This window comes from Phaenicophaeus curvirostris, chromosome 2 (genome assembly GCF_032191515.1).
Source record: "Phaenicophaeus curvirostris isolate KB17595 chromosome 2, BPBGC_Pcur_1.0, whole genome shotgun sequence".
In the NCBI taxonomy this organism is placed as follows: Eukaryota; Metazoa; Chordata; class Aves; order Cuculiformes; family Cuculidae; genus Phaenicophaeus; species Phaenicophaeus curvirostris.
The window spans coordinates 123826455-123847376 of NC_091393.1; the positions used below are offsets into that span (position 1 = coordinate 123826455).

Here is a 20922-nt window from a genome sequence, read left to right on the forward strand (position 1 = left end):
CCTCTCTGGGTGGCTCATTCCAGTGCTTCACCATGCTCACAGTTATACATGTATGTTTAAATGGAATTTCCTGTATTCCAGTTTGTGCCCATTACCTCTTGTTCATTCACTGGAAACCATTGAGAAGAGTCTGGCTCTGTCTTCTTTACTGCTCGCCACATCAGTTATTTATTTGACAAGATTCTTCGGAACATTCTCTTCTCCAGGTTAAGCAACCACAGCTTTCCTGGTCTCTCCTCATATGACAGATACTCCAGGACCTTTCTTTGTGGCCCTTTGCTGGAATTCTACCAGTATGCCCCTGTCTGTCTTGTACTGGGGAATGCAGAACTGGACGTGACACTGGTGCTGAGGAGTAGCCTTACCTCTCTTGACCTGCTGGTGATAGTCCTACCACTGGCTGCCTTTGCTGTAAGGACACGTTATTGGCTCACGATCAACCTGGTGTCCACCAGGACACCCTAGTCCTTTTCTACAAAGCTACTTTCCTGCCTATTGGTTCTCATTGTGGGAAAACTCCTCCCCACGAGCAGGATTTGGCATTTTCCCTTAGTTAAAATTCACGAGATTCCTGTTTGCTCATTTCTGCAGATTGTCAAGGTCCCTCTGCATGATGGAACAACCATCTGGTCTATCAACTACTCCTTCCAGTTATGTATCTTGTGTAAAATTTGCAGATGACATACACAGGTTCAGAAATGCTCCTTAGTGTAAGAGCAAAATACAACATTAGACTCAACAACAGACTAGTTGGATGCAGTTCCCTGTCCTGTCCCAAACCAGGGTTATATGGGAGGGAATATTCATCAGTCTAAACTCTCTGAAGATTTAAATGAATAAATTGGCATTGATGATTCTGCACCTCAAATACCGTGTTCAGTTTTGGGCCCCTCGTTACAAGAAAGACATGGAGCGAGTCCAGAGAAGAGCGATGAAGCTGGTGAAGGGGCTGGAGAACAAGTCTTACGAGGAATGGCTGAGGGAACTCGCGTTGTTTATCATGGAGAAGAGAAGGCTGAGGGGAGACCTTATCCCTGTCTACAGCTGCCTGGAAGGAGGTTGTAGAGAGGTGGGTGTTGGTCTCTTCACCCAGGTAACAGGAGATAGGATGAGAGGAAATGGCCTCAAGTTGCACCAGGGCAGGTTCAGATTGGACATTGGGAAAAATTTCTTCACCAAAATGGTTCTCAGGCCTTGGCAGAGGCTGCCCAGGGAGGTGGTGGAGTCCCCATCCTTGGAGGTGTCTAGAAGATGGACAGAGAAGCTGCTCAGGGATCTGGTTTAGTAGTGGACGGGTATGGTTGGGCTTGATGATCTCAAAGGTGTTTTTCAACCAAACGATTTTATGATTCTATGTCCCCTTTTCTAGGTAGCGATGATCAGTCTGGTTCCAGTATGGGGTAGGGATACAACTGGACGGTGCACTTGGATCCAGAGTCTGGGAAATGCTCCCAGGTCTTGTAGTTTATCACAGCGTTTAGCTGTAGCACTGTCCACATACAAACCTAATTCTCGCCGAGTTTAGCAGCATCCAACCCTGAAACTATTTTGGCCTGTGTTATGTTTTGGTGTGTAATACAATAGGCAGGAGGAAAACGTGTGCTGTGGATGTAGTTGCTGTTACAGCTGTGAGGGAAAGAGCCCTTCAAAGTGTTACTCTGCAAAAGCAATCCCCTTCTCTAGCCTATTAGTCAAAACAACTGCTCGGTGTCAAAAGCAGCGCAAATAGCTTTTAGCCAAAAAGCTCTTGTAGTTGCTGTTAGGCTGGGGCCGTTCCCCCTGCCTGAGTGCTGTCCCAGTACAAGGGGTCGGTGTAGTATGCGGCTTAATAAATTCCACTGTCGGATTTCTATTGTCTCTTTGTTCTGCGTTGCCAAGGAAGCCAAATATTATTTCTGCCCTTGAAAGAAGCTGCAAATATGGGGAATGGCCTCAGTGAGGGGTGGGGGAGAAAAGGGACCCTGTGGAAAAAAAAACCCCACCCTTTTGTGTTTCCACTTATTGCCTTTATAGAGATGATTGTGGTGATGTGGTGGAATGGGGCTGTTCTGTCTTTTCTCTGTTAGACAGATGTCTTCATTAATTATTATTAATTTGTATTCCGGGCCAGGCAGTTCCTTCCCTCTGTATATCCTTTCATCCACTTTGTCATGTCCTGATGTGCTACCAAGTGCTCCTGATTAAAAATCAGTATTCATTTATATCTCTTTTTATCCCCAGTCTTTGTGGTCACGTTACCTCACATTCACAGATCCTTCTTTTTTTCCTCTCTGCGCATGTATATGGAAATGGGACCATTTTCAGCTGAAACTGAAGCGCAGGGGTGATACCAGATGAAGTGTGTTGGGAACTCTTCTCTGGCTCCATCATTGATGGTCAAGAGTTGATCTTTCTTGATGACACTAGGGAAGAGATAGAAGCTGTTTTGGTCCTGAGAAGCTAAACTGTTATGGTTAAACCCCTATACTAACTACATAAATGCAGTCTTCTGTTTTATGTAGGAATTGCTTTAAGGTTATGTACTAAAGACAGAAGTTTCATTGACAGCAAGACTTTGGGAACAGCAGAAGCTGAAGAACACCAGAGTATCTCTAAAGACCATGTTCTAGCAGTAGCAACCACTTCATTGGTGCAATGTGAACCCTCATTCACCTGTGGGAGCCCGTAGGGATCATCAGGGCAGTGAGTTACCACTGTATTGACCTTACCCAAGGTGAGCTTCACCTTAGGGAGCTCTTATCGGAAGGTGATAAAGCCACTGCTCAGTGCTGTGATGCACAATGAGCAGTTCATCTTTCTTTTGATGCCTGTAATGAAAATTACTAGTTAAATGGGGCTCCTTTTATAGTCATCAGAGCAGGCTCAGGTTAGAGCAGTTTCAGACATGGTTTGTTAGCTATTCTCACATACATCTACTTTGGAATAAAATATTTCACAGCTGGCAGTGTTTCCTTTTTTCTGTCAACTATATGGAGAGAGCTTAAATGATAACTAAATTCCATGGGTGATGGGATCTAAGGGGCACCCTTCTAAGTCGAAGTTTTCCCCCACATGATGGCTTTTCCTGGCTAGGAAACAAAGCTACTTTTCCCCACCAATGCAAAAAAGACAAAATCTGGGGACAGAGATATAATATGTCTTCATAATGAAGCCTAAACCGGGATAAACTAATTTAGGTGGTAATTTTTAAAGTTCCCAACAACAGTACTACGAGTTCTGGGGTTCAGTGATGTGATTATTTGGGAAAAATGAAACTGCAATTACATTGGTGAGATATATTGAGACAGTCAAGGTCTTTCACTTGAGCACCGGGAAGGAATAGCTTGTTTGACAGGCAGAGATGAAGCTTCTGCATTAGTGCTTGATCTTTAGCCCAGGGTACAAAGACCAACCTGCCTTTCTTCCCAAGTGCGAATTTCCTGTCCTTTCCTGCAATGCCTTTTCCAGGAGGAGCATGTGGGAAGTTGAGCTGAGTGACCTTCTAGCTGGCCGAGCAGCCCGATAGCTCCAACCGGTAACGCTCAGGATGCCTGTCTCTTGTTAGCACTGCTTATATCTATCTGAAAAAAAAAAACCCAACCCAATTTGCCTGTGAAATTGTCATTCCTGCTACCCTGACAACATTTATCATTGCTTTAAGTTGTCCCGTGAATAATAAATTGGCTGAAGTCAATGGCTTAAACAGAAGATGCTGATCTGGCAGTTTTGCCTGGCTGTTGCAAACACAAAACCCTGCACGTATCGTTGAGGCGATATTCGAGGTTTGTAGCCAAGTCATCAGAGAGAGGACATATCAGAAACCAGGGGAGACCTGTGCAAACCTACTTTTTTATCTTTTTTCTTTTCTCTTTTTTTTTTACAGTCAGTCTGAGCTCTCTTTTCTTTTAGATAATTTTTGTCTCTGGGTAACACAGTTCTTTCCACAGGCTGGTGTGATTTGGAACTCTACCACATAGAATCATAGAATAACCAGGTTGGAAGAGACGCACCGGATCATTGAGTCCAACCATTCCTATCAAACACTAACCCATGCCCCTCAGCACCTCCTCCGCCCGTGCCTTAAACCCCTTCAGGGAAGGTGACTCAACCACCTCCCTGGGTAGCCTGTGCCAGTGCCCACATGCGAACATACAGAGAGGTCACTTGCAAATGGATATTCCTGCTCAAAATCTTTCTCTTTTCTCCTTTCTGTAGTGTTTTAAGGCTGTTTGCTGTTTGTTTCTCCAGTTTCTTTACCTTTGCTCAAGTGACCCAGTCTCCACGATGCTTCCAGCTGACTCTTCCAACTCTCACCGCACTCCCAATTAACAAAGGAGAAAAAAGGATTTTTTAAAACATCTACTCTACCCTGTGTCTCCTTTTGTTTTCCCTTTATAATTTCCTTCTTTGTCCCCTATTCTGCTTCTTCCTTTCACTGTTTAGCCTTTTCTATCTTGTCTCAGCCTCTCTTCATTTCCTCGCCTCTCTTGGGGTTCATAAAGCTGCCACGGTCTGGCCAAAGCAAAGAGAAATATGCATTTCACAGGCAAAGGTCACAGAGAGGGCAGCATCATAGTGTGCATTGCAGGTCCTGGGGAAAAGGATTCAGGCTCATTCCAGAGCTGTTGCTTTCATTAAACTTGTCAAATCTACCTTGAATAAGAATAAATTGAATGAAATATGGTATGTAAAGCAGAAGAAAAAGGGAGATGTTAAAATCCCTGTGTTTTGAATTTTTATGGGAAGTGAGTTCTGGGAGAATAAAGTGCAAGGTCTCTAGTCTGGAGGGGAACCGCAAGTGTGGATTCTCCACAGTGGCTCAGCAGAGCTCATGGCTGTAGCTGCCCTTTGTCATTGTTCCCCGAGATGTCCTCCTCCTTCAGCGGAAAAATTGCGAGGTGGCAAAGCACTCCAGAGTGATTTGACCTACTTGAGCATGAAAGTTGCCTGTCCCCTACCCTTATTTTAAAACCTCACATGAGGGAGACCTCGAATTTCACAGTTTGCAATACCAAAAAAGGTTTCTAAGAACAATGACCATTGGAGAGTTTAAGTGCTTCTTAAAACCAGTGGGAGAGACTGCAACCTGGTTGGAAGTTTTTTTTGTGTAGGAGAACCACTTCACTGCCAAGATGGTATTTGCACATGTAAGTCACGCTCTATTATTTCATGCAAGGTAACAGGATTTCAGATTTGCTCTCAGGGATCGCAGGAATTGCTCAGCATTTTGACCTGCCAGTTGAAATCTGATTTTTCTCAGGGACGTGTAGGTCTTTCTGAAGACTCCAGAGCTGGCTTCTGGCGCTTGTGCAGGCACTCGCATCTGCTTGTAATGGCTTTAGCAGCAGCTCCCGTAGGGTTCTGTACTTCTGCCTTCACTCTTGCCATTTGCCCTAGTCTAAACACAGCTGCCATCTCTCTGCACTCATAGTCTTGTCAGAATAAGTTGTCCCGAATGGGCAGAAACTGGTTTGTTGGTGTTCTTAGCCCCTGTCGGGTTGTCATGGCTTAATTCTTGATTTGCTTCAAAAATTGGTCAGTGCACATAAAATCTTGTCTGTCTCGTGCGTGGTTAAATAACTGTTTTCTCTGTCCCAGTGTGACATGCTCTGCAAAAGCTTTCTTTCAATTTGGATGGTAGCAGGGCACTTCCCTGTGACTCTCAGCACAGCTCTGGGCAAAGGCCAGGCTGCTTCTAGATGCTTCCTCCACTGCAGAGGCTGATTTGTATTTCCCTTGCTGATTATGTCTAACGTAGACACATGTCTAACCCTTCTCTCCATGTTTGCGATGGTGAAATTCTGTGTTTTGGTCAAACTGGACAGTCCCCGACCTTCCTGGCTTGATGCTCTGTGTCTGTAGAATGTATAGAATATATACATTATATATATAGAAATAAAGATTTGCCTGGTCTAGCGGGAGGTGTCTCTGCCCATGGCAGAGGGGTTTGAACTGGATGGGCTTTAAGGTCCCTTCTAACCCAAACCATTCTGTGATTCTGTGGATGGTTTTCCTTGGCACGTGGTGAACTGGCAAACCCTGCGCTTAAAAATCGTAGAGGAAAAAACAAAGGGGGCTCTCATTGGGCATGAGGGTGCGCTCGAAGATTGCAGTCAGGCACCATGCTTGCCAGCCTTGAATTCTCACTGTGTGATAAGGTCAAGGACACCCCAAGAAGGGATTTGGTGGAGGTAAAGAGGGCCCTTGCAGAGGCTCACAGGGTGTTTCTCCTCTGCGAGTGGAGAAAATACGACAGTGATTGTGGATTACCCATGTAGACCATGGAAGTGCAAATCATGGATTAAGTGGACGTGGACTAAGATGTTGATCACCATAAAATGTGTTTGGACCCTTGAAAAAGTAGTAAGATGTTCAGTGAACTAAGAGCATGTGCTGAGGGAAGTGCATGGGTGCAGCTTCTGACTCCTTTCCCTGTTACTGTGGTGAGTAATCACATTAGCAACACGTGCACAAGTTGGTCCCTGGCCCTTCAGAAACAGCACAAATTTGATTTCAGTAATTTTAGTGAGTAAGGCAGCATCTCCAGAAGGAATGCAATGTGGGCTGCTAGAAGACATCAAGATTTGGGATTGTTTTCTTCTTAGTCAGGGCCATTCGATTTGTGTGTTAGATTTGTAATGATATTGATTTCTGAGGTCAAATTTTCCGTAAGAATTGTCACAAGAAGGAGTGGGATCAAAAGGATTTTATTGTGTTGTGGCTTAGCTCCTGTCAGCCACAAAGAACCATGTGGACACTTGGTCTAGTTCCAAGCTGGCACCAAAGAACTACATGGACTCTTGGTTTAGCCTAAACCAGCAACAAAGAACCACACAGCTGCTTGCTCACCTCATGCCCTCGCGGAATGAGAATTTGAAACGAGGGAGTCAGAGCTCATGGGTTGGGATAAGAACAGTTTAGGGCAGCAAAGGAAGAGAAAGTGCAACAATAATAATGATAACAATAAAAGAACAGGCAGAATGCATGGTACACAGCACAAATCCCGCACCGCCTGAAAACCCACACCCGATGTGCTCCTGATCCAGAAGCCCCAGCTGTGCTCTGCAACTGTACAACTGAACAATCAATCCCCCTTTCTTGTGAAAAGTAACTCTTTCCCTGCCCAAACCAGGAAATTAACCCTTTCCCAGCTGGAACCAGGGCATTGTGGAACTGGATGTCAAAATGAACACCGGCAAAACTTGTCTGCATGAGGAAGTTTTCTCGAAGGGTGTGTTGGTAGTTATACAAGTGTGTCCCAACATGACTCTGGAAAATGATATAGGTATTATTATGGCATCCTAATTATAACATTGCAGTTTTGCTGTTAAAAATCCCTTGTATATAAGCCATTTAGAGAAAACTGTCTTTCTTTCAATAAAATAAACTCGTTAGAACTTAATTTAGAAGAATGACATGACCCCTGTAGTGTGAACTCTTTATCAGTGCTTGGAATGCAATAGCAAGGCCACAGTGAGCAGATTTATTTGTGTGATGTCTGTGTTTTGGAAAGGATTTGGTTGAGAGCCAAGGAGAAAGAGCCAGTTGAAGCTGCTCAGGAAGTATCACCATATAGTTGCTTCAGCTATAAAGCAGTGACCTTAACACTTACTGCATCTTTATCTCCGCAATGAAATAGTGCCTAGCTTGTCTATAGTGGCTGGAATTGACCTTTTTGGGCTGTAAGAAGTATACACCATCTCTCAAAATTACAATTCTCATTCTCCGAGTACTGAACTACCCCCCTAAGGTTTCCCAAGATGACCTGGTAATTATCTTCAGGTTATGATATAAGATATATTTTATAAATATGATTGTGCTATGAGCAATATACTTTATAATTGACACACATGCTAATGCATGGTGTCCCTGCCCGCGGCAGGGGGTGGGACTGGATGGGCTTTGAGGTCCCTTCCAACCTGAATCATTCTATGCTTCTGGTATTCTAAATCTCTCTATATACCAACATGGGTTTTTGTAGTGGCAAGTGTTAGGAGTTACCAAATCTGGTAGCCTGAGGCATGGCTGTGACAGTCCCGTGTCCTCAGGTCCAGGCAGAAGTGATGCTGAGCATCTATTCCTGGTAGACACGTGTGTGTCTCTGCCCATGCAGCTCAGCATAGACAGAAACATTCAGCATTCATACAAACACAAACAGCACCAGTGTCCTCATGCTGTTGCAAGGAGACCTATGAAATACTATTCAGCATGTACAAAAAGTTATTTTGCTTAGCCCTGATATGCTGATGAGCAGCTGTAGTTCTAAATTCACTCATTTCAGAGCAGATTTTCTAAGTTAACAGTGGGTACTCTTTGGAGCCACAACCGCGGTACAGAAGATCAGGTAGTGGGCGAGGAACTGTTGGCTTAAAATAAAAATATTTTCCCAAGTATGCTTACAAGATGTTCAAGTTCTTCCAGTGCTGTGTAGTGTCTGAAAGGTGAAAGGGTTGGGCAGTAGCCAAAATGAAAGCAAATCTCTCTGTAGAAGGTTTGTAATAGCAAGTTTTAATCTCTGGTATTAGTAACAAAGCAAAACAAACCTTACTTGTCCGTACGAGGCTGCTCTGAGATTTGAGAGCGCTGCTTTTACTACTGCAACTGCAGGATTATCAGTAATGCCTGCTATGAAATGCATTCATTGAGTTACTTGCTCTGGCTTCAAGCCTTGCCTGCGGTCACATTTCAGTCCTGTTTGCCTGTCCTCGTGGCGTGTTATTCTATTCCACTGGCTTAGCACTCTTTGAGTGAGATGTTACGGGTATCGGTGTTCTGTGTGTGAAGAACAAGCTGAAATTCTTCGGCCATAGCCTATCTGAAAAAGTGTGGTGTAGTGGCAGGCTCAGCTCCAAAAAAGTATCTGATTAAAGTCTCTCCTGGAAGAAAGTTCTGTTTTACACTGATTCTCAAAAAAACCTGCAAGGAAGCTGAGGAAACTATAAGAAAGTAACAGTAGATCCTGAAAAAACAGTACAGAGTTGGAAAGTAAGAGAATTAAAAATAAAAGAATCTATGTCACGCAGGACAAACACAATATTTCATTCACTAACACAATTAATTGCACTGACTTCATGTCTTTCAGGTGATAGGAAATCACTTATTTCTAGGTCTAATGTTTAGCACTTGACTCCTATACGTTGTTTTAATTTGGGAGTATGGATGCCCACGAGCAAAGATTCCATGTCCTCAGCACCATCTTTAAAAAAAGAGATTTGCCAAACCAAAAACTTTCAGATTGCTTTTTTAATCAAAGATTTTATATATATATATATAGCATTTGGAAAAGATTTACTGGGCTTAATGCTTCAGATCTCTTTTATGCTTTTAGAATGCTTTTAAGATGAAATGCATAATTTTAAAGAAAATCTCAAATCACCACCTGCTTTAACATTTTCTTCCCTAATGAGTGAACCACCAAAAAATTTCCTGATAAAATCATGAGAGTTGATGTCACTTCCACTCCAAGATGAACCATGACAAAACAGAGTCAATATGACTCTCGCAGTACAGCTGGTATGTTTTCCATAATTGCTTGCTTGCTTTCAGGTCCTGGATCTGAGAATGCTGATTTCACATCGCAGAATTTGAGGATGAAGAATGGAGTGGCAAAAGTTTTTTTGCCATCTTTAATAACATCCTGCTTTGTCTTTGTTTGGCGTGGACACTTGTAAGGATGTAGTTTATAGCCCAGATAATAATGCAGAGAAATATACTGAATGAGGAGTGATCAAATCTTTTGAGAATATCTTTATCATCTCAGTTTCCTGTCATGTTCTGTGGTCTATGAATAGCTGGTCAGTGATCTGCTGTGTCATTTTACTGAACTAAAATAGCCATCGGAAAGAGCCTTTCTCATACTTGCCAGGAAAGAGTCAACGAGCTCCGTAAGGTATTTCTTGTGCACTTACGAAATGCTTTTTACCCCGGTATACAAGTTCCATCAAAGTCCTCAAACACCTGCCACTGGCAACATGTTTATGTATTTCATTCAGTAAAGAGCATCCCAGCAGTTCCCCTCCTGGTACCACACGTGGTGGTACAAAAGGTCACTGGAAGCTTGTTACCGATAATTCAGCAAAGATGCTTGAAACAATTCAGATTTTGGGTTGCTGAACCGTGAATTAATGGGTAAAGAAACGCTCAAAGGAACTACCAACGAATGTAGTGCAAATATGGCTCACTTAAAGAAGAAAAGGAAAAAAGAGCATTGATTTTCTACAGCCACTTCCTTTTGCTCTTTGAAGAACATCGTGTCACCCCGATCATGCCCGTGCCTAATCCAGTGTCTTCTCTCTGACAGTGGTCAGTGCCAGATGTTTCAGACATTGTGCTTTATTATTAGCCAGTCACCATCAAAGCATTCAATCCCTTCAATATCTTGAGCTTGAACGAACTCCAGTTATTTTGAGATTGCTGATGGAAGACAAGAGGAAGGAGTTGTTTCAACAAGCAATCTGCACTAATTACAGGGGTTGAAACCTTCCCTAATCCTGAATTGGTAATATGAAAGGCATGCTCTGGGATGGCTGTTCTGACAGAATAATTGAATATTCAGAGGAGCCAGCAGAGTCTTGACTGCACTTTGGTTGCACTTTGCTTCTGGCTCCCTAATAGGTCGCCCTCAGGGAAAACTCCTGATACACTGGAGTAAGAGCATGGAAAGTGGGGTTGAATGTTTCATGTTATATTCTGGTTTTGCTTGTAGTTTGCTTTCCCTGATGCACAGCTATTACGGTTGCCTTAGTTTTGAGGGAGAAGAGCTGCTCTCTCCAGGAGTAGGTGTACAGCATCACACAGAGCATGTGTGACTGGGAAAGGAGGTGCACTCCAGTAATTCATTTTATCCCCACAGCGTTTCCTTGAACAACTGAGATAAAAGCACTAAATTAAAAAGTGCGGTTCCCTGATCTGATGCAGCCCTGTCACTTACTCTAATTATTGGGGCTGTGTCGTAGCCTTTTTCTCATAAGCAAATGATACCCTGGGGACTTGGAAATTAATATGTTGATTTGAGTAAATATCTATTTGGCACGCGCCTTGAGGCACCACAGCAACAGAACTGGTAAAAAAGAACTGCAGATTAAAGTCTAGAGAAATCAGGGAATCCAGCCCTCACAGTGACAGCTTGAATGCTGAAGCTGAATTACTATGTGTTGGTTATCTCTAAGAGTAATGATTATAGTTGTTTTAGGCACCTTGAAACTGGGACCAGTATTCTTTCATGCAACTTCTGAGATAGAATTGAGTGTTGGTATGGAAGAACCATTCCTATTAAAAGCTCTGGATGAGGCCATGCTGTTTTGGAGAGTAAGAGCAAGTTGCTGGATTTGGGCTTAGGAGAAAAGTCCCTGTGGTTATTTAACTTAGTGGAGTAAATATACCCCACAGATGTGTCTGCAAAGATAGCTAGAGTTGATGTTGAAATGATTCTGAGCAAGCTATATAGATTCTGTCATGCCACAGGAATTGTTTTCCCCTGTGTGCATTATTGTGCCTTGGAAGACAGGATGATGAACGTGAGGATGCAGTGCACCTTGCAGCTATGAAGGGTAACTGCGTACCAAGGTGCATGTGTCCCCTGATTCCTCCTGTCATTCATAGACTCATAGAATAGTTTGGATTGGAAGGGACCTCAAAGCCCCTCCAGTTCCACCCCTGCCATGGGCAGGGACATCTCCTACTGGTCCAGGGGCTCCAAGCCCCATCCAACCTGGCCTTGAACCCAGGGATGGGGCAGTGACGACTTCCCTGGGCAACCTGGGCCAGAGCGTCCTCACCCTCAGTGTGAAGAATTTCCTCCTGGTGTCTAGTCTTAGAATAATGTCTATGTGTCTAGAATAGTCACATTTTAGCCAATTTTGAGAACAAATCTATCTTATATTCCCTTTTAGGAATATGTCCTGGGATTCCTTATTTCTTCTAGTGGTTTTATCTTTGCTCTCTGCTCTGTTTCTTAAGGAAAGAGTCTACTGTTTCTTAAGCAATGAGGTATCGGAAGACAGGCACGTGGTGGGATTGCTACCGGTAGACTTGTGTTGGTGGCCAGTAGTGGGAAGGCTTTCAAACTCAGAACAGAAGGGAAATCTGCAGGGTTGAACAGGACCGTGGCTGACACTGAGGCTGGACGTGCTCTAGAGTTCCCTGCACAGATGTCTCTAGATCAGCACCGCAGTGATTTTCCCTCAGGTCTGAGTATTGCCAAGGCAGGATTAGTTTGGCAGTTGCCATGGCAACCTGATTGCAATTGGCTCTTTTAATGCAGTGTAACTGTAATGAGGCTTTGTCCCCATGCTTTATTCTTGTTAACAACTTTATTATTGTGGATGACATTGTCCTCTAACAAACAAGGAGAGGTTTGGGTCTGCGTACTGTTTAAAAGGATTGAAACTTTGCTGAACTGGAGAAAAAGAAAGGCTTTTGTGTCAAAGACCTGGAACAGAAGGTGCAACCAGAAGAATTGGAAGAGTGTACTCTGGGGGGAGAATAAAGATGTGCTTGGTGTGCCGTGGTGGAATAGGACTTTGTACAACTGACTATAAGCCCAACGTTCCCCTTAGCAGCTCTGTGTCTGGGACTTTCTTGCTCACAATCATAAATTCTCAGGAAAAATGGGGTTGGAAGGGACATCAGTTCTCTTGTCTAACCTGTTGCTCAAAACAGGGTCAACTTGAAAGTCAGACCTGATTGTTCAGGGCCTTATTCTGAAAGGTCTTGAAAACCTCCAAGAATGTAGATGGCACAACTTCTCTGGGCAATCTTCTCCACTGCTTGACTGCCCTCACAGTGAGAGAGTTGCTTCATATAATTGGTCTGAAACTCTTTTGTTTTATTTTGTGCCTGTTATCTCTTATTCTCCTACCATGTACCACTGTGAAGAGCCTGGCTCCATCTCCTTAATAACCCTCCTGTAGATACTAGCAGACCGCTATTAGTTTCCACCAGGTTGAACAAACCATTTCTTACAGGGCAAGAGCTCCATCTCCCAGCTGACTTGGTGGCCCTCTGCTGAAGTCACTCTGATTTATTGATGTTTGTCTTGTATTTGGAGGCCAAAATTTCTGTGTGTTATCTAGATGTGGCCTAAATGATGAGTCTGGCTCAGCTTCGTTTCCTGTAAACTTGATAGCTATGCCGATGTAAATTGGCGGTGTAATCAGACTATGACTTTGGAACATCTGAATATAGCATCCACTAGGGACGCAATCCACTGTTGCCGAAGTCCAAATCACCGAGATCCTCCCCGTGCACCATGTAATCGTCTCTCTTTTCATATGTGTGAGATAAACTCTGTGCTCCTCATTGTTTGTTAGTTGTGTTAGACTGCTCTGCTGTAATCACCTAAATATTATCTACCATTCACTAATAACGGATTTTGTAATGTTTTTTTTGCAGGTTACATATCACAAGTACTAAAGAATTACACTGACCATGCCTGTGATGGAGAATATGTCTCTCTGAGGTGTCCTCACAGAACCACCATCAGCATCCAGACTTCTTTTTATGGCCGAATTGTACCAAGTCACCAGATGTGTCCTTCTCGCTATCCCCACTCCTATGCAACTTTAATTAAAGAGGATGTTGCCTGTTCAGTTGGCACTTCCCTTCAGGTATTGCACGTTAAGATGCATGTGTTCATTTTGGACTTCATCTTCCTTGGCCAGGCAGCAACTGTCTTTGCTGGTGCTGCATAGACCTGTATTAAACTGGGTAGCCCTGACATCTCAAACAGCTTGGTGGATAATTTATCTGTGTGGTTTAGACAGGACTTAATCAGATTTTACTGATTAATTTCTTAGTTTTGCTGCAACTCTAGTCAGTAACAGTTCAGGCGCGTGGTTAAAACAGCATTACACTGAAAGACCGCGTTATGTTTGACTGGATTTGAAGATTATTTCTTATAGTTTTCCTTCCTAATGTTTAGCTTTTTCAACACATTCAGAAGTTACTTTTTACAAAGGCATGTAGTGATAGGACAAGGGGGATTGGCTTTAAGTTGGAAGGGGAAGATTTAGACTGGACATTAGGAGGAAATTCTTCACATTGAGGGTGGGGAGGCCCTGGCCCAGGTTGCCCAGGGAAATTGTGGCTGCCCCATCCCTGGAAATGTTCAAGGCCAGGTTGAGTAGGGCTTTGAGCAACCTGGTCCAGTGGAAGGTGTCCCTGCCCATGACAGGGGCTTTGGAATTAGATGATCTTTAAGGTTCCTTCCAACTCAAACCATTCTATGATTCTAAGTTGCTGTGGTGTTCTCTTTACTTCAGAACTGATCTGATTTCAAGAGGCTTTTTTGTTGGTAACTTGAAACCCATAGAGAATCTTTGGCTTTATATGTTTTGACTCATTTGGCTCTTAGGCTGCTGTAAGTGATCATACATCACTTAAGCTTGTAATCTCCCAAGCATCAGCAGTTAATCAGCTCTATCCATTTGTGTAGGGGATGCTGACTATGTCTATCCTCCCAAGAGCACGTGACGTCAGCAAATCACAGGATTATTTGGAAGGTGCCAGTGTTACTTAACTGTCAGTAGGAACAAGTAAGATTAGAAACGTGGGTTGGCTGATATTGTTGAGATGTTGATTGTCTGCCTCTGGATGTGGAAATACGTTCAAGTCTTTCCAAACGTAGGATTTGGGATTGTGAAAACTTTTGGGCAAAGATCTCAAGCATCCAGTGTGCTTATGGATATGAATCAATCATATCTCATAACAGAAATTTATAGCACAACTAGATTAATGATCCTACAGGCCTAGAGAATAATTTCTTTTATAATTTGGCTAAAGGCCAGAGTTTCCCCCATCACTTCTCACTCTTGCATTCAGGGATTTTAAGAGAAATTTACAGCATTTTTTTAAAGTTGATAGGAGTGCTTTGGCTTCCAAACCTCAGTGGCAAATTCTCAAGGAATTGCAGAGGGTTTGCCAGTGGGGTTAACCCTTAAGCTGACCGATTTGCAATTGCCCTCATAGCACTTCCACTGCAGAGCAAATGCTTGAGTTGTTCCATGGGAGCATGTGTTCCTTATCAGTGGAAGGTTTTCTCAGGTGTGATAAAGTTCAGGTATGAGAGAGTTCATAATATGGAGAGGCGGTTGTGTTGGTTAGGGTAGGAGAACATGGACTGAAGACTTTGGCAGAGGCTAGCCTTCCCTTCTTTTATTGATTTACTGCAAAATGTACTTGAAACATTTCATTTACCAGCATGACTGAGAGCTGTGTGTGTAGCCTCATCCCTTGTGCGTGACTGGCCCACTTAACGCATCTGGAAGAACTTGAGAACAGGGAGGATGTGACCTTTGGCTTTCCATGCCATGGTTTTATGTGCAGGAGGGATTTAAAAGAAATCCTTCTTGCCTAGGTCAGACCCTTACGTCCTCAGAGCTGTTACCCATCAGCTTTGCCTCCGATACTCACAGTGCTTGTGATTACAGCTTCCCTGTTTATCAGAGTGAGAATTGTATTCTCTCTAGCCAGTCTTGCAGCAGATCTCTTGTACAGTAAGTTTGTTGCCTGACAGAGACCATTCACCCATTTCTGGGGATGCAGACGTGCTAGGGAATTAGTTGACATTCTCCGTGCTGCCACGAATTTCTTGAGAGACCTTGGACAAGTTCCTGACTTGGAGAAGACCCATAGTACATCTTTAGTGCCCCCAGATCTGGCTTTGATAGTTCAACGTGCTGTGCTCGGCCAGGGTAGGATCAGCCTGAATGCCAGAGACAAATATTATCTTCTTTCTCAGTCCTAGAGGGGGTGAGGCCTCTCTGAAGCGCATGCCAGAAGCTCTACAAGCTGAATGGCAAGCTGCCTGCAGCACACTGGTAGGAAATGCACGTATGTAGGAAAATTGGAAAGCTGTAGACAGGAAAATTGCATGTGTTTTTGTGGTTTTGTGACTCGGCTCTATGGCTGCTAAAGGCAGGACCAACTGTGTGTTTATTCTGATTGACAGTAACTGAAAAAGTCAGCCAAACCAAGCCCCTAAAAATTAAATATATAAAATCACTGTGTCTAATCAAAGCCATGACTGTATAAATTTGCTCCTTCTCCAGAGAGTGGCCTGGAGGGAGTGTAAGGGTCAGTTATTAATACTATTCTCTGCAAACACTATGTATGAGTAACAGTTAATTCCCACTTAGAAGCTCTCTGTCCTGTAAATGTCCAGTTCAGACACTGTTTCTATGTTAAAACAGGAGAAGAAAGGGTTGATTACACTCAGACAAGCACCACTAATCCAGCCTTATGTGGTTGGCTGCCAGGATCCCTTGCTTTAGTCACTTGTTTTCATTTGAAATAAAATACAGACCACTTGGGAGAGCGTGTCAGAGACATTAAGGCAGTGACCCCAAACTACACATTTCTGTTATTATAGCATCATAATGTCAGATTCAGTGGGAGATTTCCAAACGTACAAAGAATTCAGACATTCAGACCGGGATTTCTGTTTTAATGTGCTTAGTCTCTTGCTAAATTTTTTTTAGACCAAGTTGTATGAATATGGAGAGATCAGTAGAGCAAAATAAGGTTATTTTGAAAGCCAGATATTATTTACTTTTTAAACAGCTCCCCCTGCTCTCCTCACTCTGCTCAGTTTAAGAGGAACCCAGAGTGAGCACAAGTTGCATGAGAATATATGTCAGAAAGGAGATTTGTGCTGTATTAATGCAGCATCTTTGAGGTACTTCAGAAATGAAAGTGTAGAAATTTCCCACTCATCCTTTAATAATAGAAGTTAATTTGGGGCACTAGTGCTGTTAATTAACAGTCTTGTCTGGTATTGGCTCTACACTCTCTTTGTAGAGTCCTGCCAAGGGTATTCCTGACTGGGAAGCAATAGAGTACAATGTCCTTGTCCCAGCCAGGAGGGATGGATGAGGGACAGAGAACATCTGGAGGGTCTCTTGCTCCAGTAAAAGGGACCCACGCGGTGCCAAATATCTTGGCAGAGGAGGTCTGTGAGGAGGAGCTTTATGGTGGCTGAATGATCTTTTTTATTACTTGAAGGTCAGGGAAATAGGTTGCCAGGACCAAAGTCTTTCTTTCACCCAAACAAGTAAATTCTTGCATACTAAGGGTCATTTCAGTATGTCAAAGTCATACCTCTGAAAATGGTTGGCAATAGGTGACAGGTGGTTGGTGCACACTATAATCTATGCAGAGAGATGCATTGTTTGTCCACTAGAAAGTGTGTTTCACCAGAGCAGAGTTGTTAGCTTGGGTCCTGAAGCTGCAGAGCTGCATTAGCATGATCTCTGTGTTGGTGTCATTGTGATGTCCCGTAACTCTTACGTACCTTTACCCTTTTGGAGCAATTGTGCAGCTGGTCTGAGCATGCAACCTAATAACATCAAGAGCTCGAAGACTTTTGGTAGGTTTGAGCATTGTGCTTTCTCAATGGAGATTTTCTCTTGCTTTGTAGTCCCACATCACCCAGATAGAGTTGGTCAAACCCATTTTTGGTCTGTACAATGTCTGATTTTTAGTGTGAGAAAAAGGAGATGCAGCTAAATTACAGTGGTGCACAGCAGGGGGAGACACGGGAACATCTGGAGATACCTTTTACTCCAAGAAGATCTGCTAGGGACCATCTTCATCTGCTTTAGCCTCTCACTTATACCCTGGTTCTCTCACCTGCCACAGTACTGCATACATTTGCACTTCGCTGTCGTGGGAATATCTCATGAGATCTTGCCTCCAGAGAAGTAAGGGAGCTGGTAAATACAGAGAGCAGCAGTGCATGTTGGTTTATCTGAACACATAAATGTTGGCATGGGGAACAAAGGAGAAATAGGAGTGTTAAGTATTCTTCATTGCTTAATGATAAGCGCCTCCTAATAAGTGAATCTGTTTAGTAAGAAACCCAGTCACTCCTAGCCAAGCTCACAATGCCCAGCTTATTCCTGCAAAAATACATCGAGGCACGTTTATATCTGAAGGAAGCCACTCAGCTGAAGAGAATGAGGACTGGAGTAAATCCGACTGGAGTAAATATGTGCACAATGCACAGACCTTCCAAAAATCTTCAAGGTCTTGAGATTATTAGGTTGCATGCTCAGACCAACTGCACAACTTGCTTATAAAGCTTTCCACAGCTGCTCATTCCTGGATCAATATTCCTGATGTCACTTGTTTTCAGCAGTAAACCACACAAGGTCTGTATGGAAGAATGTCTAATGGTTGGCCTAAAATTATTGCATATTACCAGGAAACTAGATTACATTTTACAGCAGATTAACTGCAATATTCTTATTTTGGTAAATTGACAGGAAAATATAACCACAGCTTATTTGGAAGGAAGGCATAAATCCCTGGAGCAAAGCTTATTTAGAAGGAAAATCAAAAGCCCTAGAGAGGCACTTATCCATTGTGGTTTTGCTCCCAGATATTTATTGAAGACTTTGTAGGCTGACTTCTGTCTTCATATGTACATGTACTGAAACCAGAAGGAAACTGCACTTCAGCGGGCAACGTTTTACTGTGTGACTTGTTTCCCCAAGAGCAGCTGTGGCCTGAGTATCTTTCAACACTCTCCCGGACAACCAGTCCTTGGTGAAAAGAATCACTAGTGCTGCTGATGTGGTATTTCCTTTTGTCCTTTAAGTGAGATACAGGACACCTTTGCTGCCACCATCTCCCGCTGTCGCTCTGGCAGCGTGCGAGGCGGCTGTACAAAAGCGAGCAGATTCCTTGCATGCTAACCACAGGATTCCCTGAGCCTCTCTTCCCCCTTTTTGTGTTTGCACCAACCAGGAAGGTTTCTGTGTCAGAAAGCAAAGGGGAGCTGACCTCTTCCGTGATGGAAAGATGAGATAAAGCTTTCCAGTAGCTGCATGTCTCTCAAAGCATGAGCCAGTGGTTGATCAGAAAATGAGGCTTCTGAAAGGTGTGTGTGTGTGTGTGACTGTTTCTGAAGAGGGTTTTAGTTTCCCTAAGTATTCTTGACTAACTGTGTGCCAGAGGAAAATAGGAAGTAGAAGAATATTATATGACTGCTCAAGCTTTCTTGGTAGACCAAGGACAGTGGCTCCTGCCATGCCAAGTCACAGGATATTGCATGATCCTGCTGATGTAACAGACCTAAGTGGTCTTGACACCAATGAGAAAGGGCCCTTTCTCATGACTCTGAATGTCTGTAAGTTAATAATGGTCAAGAGGAAACATGGAGGATATTGATAGAAAGGAAGAATGATGGTCATCAGTGCCACTGGGAGGAGAACACACCATTTGTCATATTGTCCATTAGAAGATCTCCACAGCTTACAGAGAATTTGGACAAGCACAGTTTCAGTGAATTGAAGAGCAGTTCGGGCATTTCTTCATCAGACAGAATCACAGAATTGTTTAGGTTGGAAGAGACTTTTCAGATCATTGAGTCCAACTGTGAACCTAACACTGCCAAATCCACTGCTAAGCCACATCCCTAAGCACCACACCTACCCGTCTTTTAAATACCTCCAGGGATGGTGACTCAACCACTTCCCTGGACAGCCTGTTCCTTTCAATGAAGTAATATTTCCTAATATCTAGGCTAAACATGCCCTGGTGCAACTTGTGGACATTTTGTCTCCTCGTATCACTTGTTACTCGGGAGAATAGACCAACACCACCTCGCAACAATCTTCTTTCAGGCAGTTGCAAAGAGTGATAAGGCCTCCCCTCTGCTTCTTCTTCTCCAGACTAAAACAACCACAGTTCCCTCAGCTGCTCCTCATAAGACTTGTTCTCCAGACCCTTTTAGACTATGTTAATTGCTTTGCAGAGGATGGTGAACGGTGAGCTCTGGGTCCAGAAAAGATTACGGCGGAGCCGAAGTTGCTCTTAAAAATCACAGAACCACTACAGCTTCATTCATCAGCCTTGCCCAGGCTGAAGATTACACTCTGGCAAAGAGCTCCCCCAGCTAATTATTTGCAAGCAGAACTGCTTGCTGCAGAGGTCATAGATAATCTCTAAATTACCGTATCTTTGAAATCTTTGTCTTGTCTGAAATAGCTACTCAGAGCAGTGTAATTATGTACTGCAGCAGAGGAGACACTGGAGGCAGAGGTGGCCAGTGCAGCCTGTCTGCCTGATGAGGCAGGACTGCTCCCTGGGGTGTAAGCCTCCTAATGCTTTGTTTACTCTAAATTTAAACTTTCCAAGTCATGGGGCTTCCATCATTCCCACTAAGACCCTGCTTGACAGTGTAATGGTTTGCTCTCAATGATTTTTTTTTTTTCCACTTTGTGTTTTAAGCTTTCCCTTTCTTTAATCCCATGACTTTTGGTTATGCATCCTTTTGTATTTCTTCAGCTTAGACCTTCTCTCCCTTTGAAGTTGACCCCACATACAGATTAAGTTTCCCACTGTTAGGAAATGTAGGTAATGGTTAATTAAGTGATATTTGTAATGCAGCTTTTATCGTGTCCTTCTTGTTCCTGAGCATGTTCCTGCTCTTTGTGAATCTCTGGGATCTTTCAAGGCTCTGCCAGGGGACCTCTGGTGAATCTTTCTTCTGTGTTTTAACATCCCAGCCCACTGCTACTTGCCCTACTGCCCTGCTGATGTTTTCTACTCCCATAGCAGAGCTGGTGAAAGGGAATGTGTCCTTCCCTGTTGCCAATCCTTGGAAAATCCTCTTGCTCTGGGGGCTTCAGCAATTTGTGTGAATGGATAGAGATGAATGTGCAATCTTCAGATAATTGGAGAAAGGACCTATAAATAAGTTTGGTAAATTAAAACTTAACATTACAAAGTTTACAGCAGGTTTTAAAGTAATGCCAACATTCAGGGGTACATAAAACAGTATCAGAAGTCTAATAAAACGTGTCATGAAGCCATTTCTAATGCATTGCACTGTGTGGCTTTGTAGGGACAATTCATACTGCCTTGTTTGTTTTATTTACCTCTTCCCATTGCAAACAAGTGGAGGTGCACCATGTATAAGTGTTGGTGTAATTTCATCAT

General features: G+C 43.3%; 1 protein-coding gene across 7 annotated transcripts in view; it reads left to right on the forward strand.

Annotated features, from left to right (window-relative positions):
* Positions 1–20922, forward strand: part of EVA1A (eva-1 homolog A, regulator of programmed cell death) — a 196730-nt gene that overhangs the window by 38612 nt on the left and 137196 nt on the right. For 5 of the 7 annotated variants that reach the window (XM_069850756.1, XM_069850757.1, XM_069850759.1 and 2 more), the window contains exon 2: positions 13372–13586. The exons of 1 other annotated variant lie outside the window; for it this stretch is intronic. In XM_069850756.1, coding sequence (XP_069706857.1) covers positions 13372–13586 — 215 coding nt within the window. Of the gene's footprint in view, positions 1–13371; positions 13587–20922 lie in introns of those variants that run through there. One more of the 7 variants, XM_069850762.1, reaches the window with a different exon arrangement.